The sequence below is a fragment of the Oryx dammah genome, unplaced genomic scaffold, assembly GCF_014754425.2.
Source record: "Oryx dammah isolate SB20612 unplaced genomic scaffold, SCBI_Odam_1.1 HiC_scaffold_11210, whole genome shotgun sequence".
Taxonomy (NCBI): domain Eukaryota; kingdom Metazoa; phylum Chordata; class Mammalia; order Artiodactyla; family Bovidae; genus Oryx; species Oryx dammah.
In genome coordinates, this window is record NW_024080603.1 from 3,617,670 (window position 1) to 3,625,175 (window position 7,506).

The 7,506-nt window shown below is 50.1% G+C and overlaps 1 protein-coding gene across 1 annotated transcript in view; it reads left to right on the forward strand.

Moving 5' to 3' along the window:
* Positions 1–6,506, forward strand: part of LOC120860973 (histamine H2 receptor-like) — a 28,607-nt gene extending 22,101 nt beyond the window's left edge. The window contains exon 3 of the mRNA XM_040236676.1: positions 4,794–6,506. Coding sequence (XP_040092610.1) covers positions 4,794–5,124 — 331 coding nt within the window. The 3' untranslated portion in view covers positions 5,125–6,506. The remainder of the gene's footprint in view (positions 1–4,793) is intronic.
* Positions 6,507–7,506: the final 1,000 nt, after the last annotated feature.

Genomic DNA, 7,506 nt, shown 5'->3' on the forward strand with positions numbered 1-7,506 from the left:
CAGAGGGCTGCAGGCTGCCGCGCAGCCAGCAGCAGTGCTGCGGCCCCTCTGTGAATCGGAAAGTCGGAAGGCAGGAGCACCACCGTCCAGACTGAGGGTGACTGGGCCTTTCATTCATTAACTCACACACACGACTGAACCCTGCTATAAACTTGAACAGTGGGGCAGACGATGACAGGTCCTACGCCTGTCTGTAGTCTGGGAGACAGGTAAACTGATCGTTAGCCCAAGAAGGTTAGTGTCTTGGCAAAGGGGCTCTAGGAGGCAGGAGGGAATCAGTAACCTTGGGAGACCTCAGAGACAACTCCGCAGAGGAGGCTATGCCTGAACAGAACCTTGAACCACTCCAAAGGGCACAGCAGGGAAGATACAGGAATTTCAAACGATGGGGATGACACATATAAAGGGGCAAGTATTTATAAGAAATAGTGGATTCTCATATGGGTATGGTGGTTCTGCGTGATAACTTGTACTCTAAGAGGCAGAGGGTAACGGGAAAGGGCAATGACCCTCATTGTCTGCAGTCTTCACAGTAGTCCTGTGAGCTTGCTACCATTAACGTATTTCACAGATGAGGAAACTGAGGTTCAGAGCAGGCCAGAGCAAAGCTTCTCACTGAAACTGAGTTCTGACCACTGGTGGCTAAACATATTATAGTGCCTTCATGAGAAAAGATGGAGATTCCAAGGACTTTCCTTAGGAATGCCATTAGGACACTTAAATGCCATTGGCAGAAACCCAGTTATAAGAGGCTGGGATTGGTGGAGGTTGGGAACTGGCTTAGAACTGAAGAGATCAAGAGTAGCTTCAAGCTGGACTCAGCCACTCAAATGTCATCATAAATTTGTCTTTCTCCAGCTGGCAACTACTTTCATCCTAGGCTGCTTCCTTTTCAGTTAAAGTCTCCCTGGGGTGCCACCAGAGGCTCCAACTTTACATCTTGCCACCTTAGTACCCACCCTCCATGCAAAATATGCCCCTTTCCTCCTGTTCCAATGGAAAGTTTTAGGCTTAAGTTGTATTGGCTGGTTTGGGTTATATCTCTACCGCTGTACCCAGATCTGGAGCCAGGGCAATGAATAAGAGGTAAATCTCACCTCACCCACATGGATAGAGTAAGGGAAGTTTGGATCCCAATAAAGAATCCAGGTACCATTACCAAAAGAAGGGGAATTGATGAGGGAAGGTTAAAATGAGATGTTTCCATAAGCCGTTACTTTACTGAATGGCAGATACTTTGTTACGGGCTCTGCTAAAACCCCATTAATGTCTTCTAGCTTCAACTGTCAGGGCAAAAATGGGCCATGAAGGAATATTAACCCTACTAGGATCTCTAGACATGTTTAATGTAAGAAAGTCTACATAGGATGGTAATCCAACTTCTCTGGCATGGGTGGCAAGCTAAGTAAAGGCGGAAGGGCTGCATACCACCGGACCTTGTGAAGTTAAATATGCATGGTAACAATCTTTTATAAGAGGATAGAAATTCTATATGGTGAGGAGCAAACAGAAGGAGGAAAAAAGGCTGTTTCAAACAGGCCAAACAAAAATAAAAATACAGGAAATTTTAGAAAGGGTGGGACAAATATAAAACACAAAATCCATCAGTAATCATAGGTAATATAAGTGGAATAAGTTGTGCCAACTTTTAAAAAGTGAAGGTTGTCAGATATGATTTTTTAAATCCAAACAAATATTTTTACAAGAGATAGACTTAAAGGAAACAAGAATGTAGAACGTATAAGGAAGGAAATATAAGATATACTAGGCAAATAGTAACCAAAAGAAATCTGGGTAGCTGTATTAATATCAAAGTGAACTGTAAGCAAAAAGGATTACTAAACATAAAGATGGTCACCACCTTTTGAAAAAAGATTCAGTTTACTAGAAGGATAAGAATTCCAGACCTGTATATACCAAATAAATTTGCTTCAAAAGGTAAAATTGACAGAACTATAGAGATTAATCATTAACATGAACAACATTAAGAATGAAAGGGAGATACTATTATAGATTTTACAAAGATTAAGAAAGATAATAAGAACTCCTGATTAATTTTATGCCCCAAACAAGGGAAAACTCAGATGCAGTGAACAAATTCCTAGCAAAACAGAATCTGCCAGAACTGACTTGGGAAGAAATAGAAAAGGTGAGTGATCCTACAACCTCTAAAAATAAAGTAAATGAAAGATGAGTAGTACTTGGCTTTGCTAAGGAGTTCCGCCAGACACTCGAGGGAGAGATCATTCCAGGGCTACTCAGACTCTTCAGAGGGGAGAAAGGAGGAAACGCTCCTGTTCATTTAATGAGACCAGCAGAGTGTAAACTGAAAAAGAAGTCTGCGAGAGAAGATCATAAAAATGAGAAACAACTCAGATGTCCATCAAAAGGGGAATGGATAAATAAATTAGAGTATCTTCCCATGCTGGGATACCTTATGACAGTGAAAATGATCTACAGGTCCACGTGTCAACACAGCTCAGTCCCAAAAAGATAATGTTAAACAATCACTTTAAAAAAAGGTAGTACATTAAAAACAAAAAAAAACCCCGTAAACCACGATTCCATTTATATAAAAGTAAAATGCTGGCGGAACAACACCAAGTATTATTTACCAATACATACATATTTGCTGAAACAAGTCAGAGGTTGGTAAATTCTGCTACCTAGCCTGAGAGGTGGTTACGCTGGCATGCATTTTAATATTTTAAGCCACACATATGTGTTTTTTATATAATCTCTTTGATGTATTTTATTTAAAAATATTTAAGGGCAGAATCACCATGTAGCAAAAAGATCTGAGTAGAGGAGTTATTTGAGATGTGTGTTTTCTTCTTCTTGTTAGTCTCTATGTTCTGAATCTTTTACTATGAACATGTGATACTTCACAATCACATTATTTTAAGGGATTTTTAAGCCTTTTAGGAGAAGGGAGGTAGTTTCATAGCCTAGAGCTGTCCTGTCTTCCATAATTTCACTAATCTCAGTGAAAGTCATTTTATCACACTTCAGGCTCTATCTGGTATGTTAATCCAAGGTTAGATCCCTGCCTGCTTGGTCAAATATGTACCCTGCTGGCATGGAGAACTGGAGCCTCTGAAATGCCAGGGATGTGACCTTGACGTGCAGGTGACAGTGGGCCTGGCCAGACCCATGGCGAGAGGCTGGGCCACATGAGGCCTCCAGCACTGGCTGAGCCAGGACACGTCAGGCGCTGAGGGAGGCTCGGGTGTCGGCTGTGTCCCTGTCCACAACGTCTTACAGAGTCACAGCCGTATCACAGCGCCACTCTGAAGGACTCTAAGAGGAGCAATGGTGCTCTTCTTTCTCTCTCTGGGGAAGGCAGTGAGTTTGCTTCCTCTGGTGGCCAGAATCCCTTAACAGATCATGGCTAGAGCTGAGGCCAGGCACGAGCTTCTGTAAGACATTCAGAGAGGACCTGATCTCAGGACCAAGCGAAGGCTAGCTCCCAGCTTGACACTGGACGCGGAAAGCCACTGCTCCAGCAGCCTAGGCAGGGAAGTATGAAGCTAGGCGGCAGCTGCTGCCTTAGACAGAGCTGAAGCCAGATTTTGCCTGCCCTGGAGCTGCAGAGACCTAGGCAGAGTCTCCAGGGGCCACGGGTGAGCCAGGGTGGGCCAGGACTTGCAAGGACACCCCCAGAACCACAGCTAGTGGCAGGTCCCCTTCCCTGTGCAGCCCACGGTCCTCTCCCAACTGTATATGTGCACCTAAGATCTCCACACACCTGGCTGTTTTCACCAGAATGGATTGATAGGACTTTTTATCATCACCATAAACGGAAATCCAGTATCACTTGCGGAAAATGGAGGTGCTTGTGCATGCATAAACAATGACACAAGAAAACGCCCCCCAAGTCTGTCCAGATTCCACTGCCTGATTAAAGCACTGAGCCTGCCCTCGCTCCGGGCTATGAAGGGAGACCTGCATGCTGGGTGCTGAAAAACAGGCCCACCATGTGGAGCCATTCTCTCTTGACCTCAGAAGTCTCAAGATAAAAACGATCAAGGAATTCTTACTCACTGAACATAGTGGAAGGAAAAAGCAGGTCAGCCGTCCACACTAGCATGCAACAGGCAAAGGACTTTTGTATACCTGGATGTGGGGGACATCCTTTCTGAAAATGTACATCAAACACTTTGTTACAACCTTTCCTCCCGAGTGTTTGGCTAACTTTCCTTCAGGGACCTTCAATCAGCTTGACTCAGCAGATATCAACTGAGGGCCTACTATGTGCTGGCTGCTCAGTAGGAGTTTGAAAGGCAAGCGCCTTTCCTTCAGGGACCACACGTTCTAATGGGGAGGCAGACGTATTCACAACCGGTTTTAATGCAAGGCTGAAAAGTCTTTGTGTTCTCTCCCAGCCTTCCCCCCGACTCATGCAAAGCAGGATGTAGGTGTCCAGGAATCATTTTATTCAGACACAGAAATAGCAAACATTCATTGGGTTCAAACTATGAGCCAGGCAATGAATGGGATACTTATACACATATTTTATAACACTAACTTGACCAAGGGTACACAGCATCTTAGAAGCCAAGTTGGGAGTTGAAAGCCAGTCTCCTGAATGTTCCTCCGTGTTGGAAGCCCTGTTGACATGGGAGGTCCCACCAATCCCCCACTCCCCCACTCCCCCACTCCAAATTCTGTCCCATCTCACCCCACCCTCCCCAGGCCCCAGCTGAGAAGAAGCAAAGGCCAGAGGCCAGGTCTGGCCCACTGGCCTTGCTGTGGAGCTCACCTCAGCCCGCCCTGTGCTTGTATCCCCCCAGGAATCCAGCACAGTCCCGCACTGCGTGCTCCAGCAACCTTCTCAGCTGCTGCAAGAGCCTTTGGGCGCTTAGGTTCCTCCAGAGACACGGGGGAGGCCCCTGGGAGGAGCAGCCAGGGGCGCCACTGTCAGAGGAGCCGCCAACAACAGCCGCCCAGGAATCGGTGAGGACACTGCCCTCCGAGACGGTTAGACCCGGCCCCAGGACGCTGAAGATAACTGCTCCCCAGCACCATGATTTGACTTCCGGAGCCATTAAGGACCCCAAAGCCCCACAAACCACAGAGAAGACACCCTGGCTCCAGTCTGGGGACTCCCAGAGCACACAGTAGGTGGGTGCTGGGGTCCTCGGCTGAAATGGAGCTGGCCCGCCCTGCTCTGGGACTCCCCTGGGTCCAGGTCTGCCGAATCCCACGGGTTCAAAGCTCACGTTGGTGCTGGCCCTGAGTCACCAGCAGAGACGGCGGGACTTCTGAGGACCTGTGTGTGTGCGGAAACACGGGTGCCGTCTGGGCACCGCAGAGGGTGTTGCCATCCCAGCGCTCTGTGGGATGCAGGGAGGGAAGGGTAGGGAAGGGAAGGACGCCCGTCTTTAGTGAACACCTTCTGTGTGCCCGGCACTTCGCCGGAGTCGGCTCACGTTGTCTTTAGTACGCGCACCAGGGATCAGGGGTGGAGACAGGCTCAGAGAAGTGTGGGGCAGCTCAGCTAGAAGGTGCGTCTCGCGCAGGACCTTGAGAATCACTGTGGAAGGAGGGGACAAACAGACGAACAGGAGGATGGGTAGAAATCCAGGCCTCCAGCCCATGCTCTTCGATGGGACCCTGCCCTGCCTCTGCAGAGAGGCCTCGGTAGTTCTTTGACTCAGTCGACCCTCCTGGAAGCCAGGCTCAGATCTAGAGCCTGGGGGGGGCGGCCTTCATGCTGCAGTTCTGACTCTCTCTGGTGCTTTCATCAAGAAGGAGAGGCGTGGAGCAGATTTGCTGGGGAAAACGTGAGGGGCAACAAGGAGGGTCAGGCTGGGGGAGGGGGACCCAACAGGCTCGAGTCAGGAAGTTGGCCCCGGCGCGCGCTCTGCTGGAGGCGGGGAGACCTGCGGCGGCCTCCTCCTTGGAGCAGCCCCTTACTCACTCTGTCCTGGGGGCACCGCTCCCCTTTCCTACTTTCAGGGTTGTTGAAGAAGGTGGAAGAGATGAGGGTGTCCATGGGCTCCCCGCATGACCACTGCCCCTCCCTGAGCCCCCTCTTCCCCTGGTTGCAAGACGCCCTCCTGGGGTCCCCCTCCCCACCCACTCATGCCTTTTCAGCCCCCTCCCCAGTCTTCACACGTGGCCATTGCCCAAGGCTCAATCCTGAGCCTTTACCTCTCACTGCCATTCCTCACTCTCTGTGGCCTCATCAGCACTGCCGAAGCTACCGGGAGGCTTAGCTCGAAAATTCCTCACAGATGTGTACCTTCCAGGTTCCTGCTGGAAGCTCTCGCTGTTTCTCAGCCTCACCTGGAGCATGTCGGCCTCTGCACCTTGATCTTTGCCCTGCATCTGCTTCTGCCCCAGGATCCCCCTCCTCAGATAGAAACCCTACCATTGGCCTCAAAGGTCCATCTTGGCCCCACCCTCCTCCTGGCTCCTCAGGCTCCACGCTCTGGATGGACGTAGCTCCCACGTGTGTTCTCTCACCTGCCCGGCCCTCACTTGGTCCCGCTGCCATCCCCTCCATCAGGAAAAGGGGAAAGCTTCCTGCATTCCCCACTGGCCCACTCCTCCCCGTCCACTCTCTATCCTCCAGCCAGAGTGGGCTGTGCAAAACGCTACCACACGGAGAAAGCCAGCCCACAGGCCCCGCGTGGTGGGCCGTGGTGTGCCCTCCAGCCTCCTCCTCCCCCCGACCCTCTTTTCTACCTCTTCACCCCAGCCCCACCAGCCTTCTCCTTTGGGTTTATTAATCTCACTGCTCCTTCCAGCTACGCCTGGCACAGAGCTGTTTCCATCACTTGAAAAGCTGCTCTTGTCCTTTCAGCCACGGGATCTCAGCTGAAGTATCACTTTTCAGGGAGTCTTCTGGAGTCTTCCTTGACTGTCCCTATTGGGTCTGGCCTCCCACCCACACCCCTGGAACTGTCCTCAGAAGCCATGGGCATGCCTGTCATGCCTGTGTGGGCCCCTGACCCTTGTCAGTCAGTGAGTCCTGCCTATTTCTGTTGACCATTGTGTGTCTAGCTCCTCGGAGACTGTTTGGCCCACGTAGTGGGAGCTTTAAGCAATTTATCTGCCAATACACCTGAAGGCACGATTTGCCTCAGGGTTCTCCAGAGATGCTCAATCTGTTGGCTGGATTCCTCTGGAAATCTCAGAATCCCTCTCTTGGAAGTTTTCCCAGGAACCTGAGACAGGTGGGTTTCTATGTCATGGCCCAGGTAGATGGAGCATAAGACGGGTCTGGCTGATTACAGACTCAGCTGGTCGGGGCTGACATCAGGGTGCCTACGTGCCGCCTGCCACTGCAGATCTTTCTCTGAGCTGCCCTGCCCTCCTGGAGAACCCCTGCATCCCCTGCTGGCTGCAGAAGCGGGGCGTGCGCTGCCCAGAGAAGAAGCATCTGCACTGCGCCCCCAAATCCACATTTCATGTTATCAGGATGTTCCAATAAAGCTATCAAAACAGATGCTGCCTTGTGGTTTTATTTTTTAACTTCCTGGTGAGGAAATACTCCCC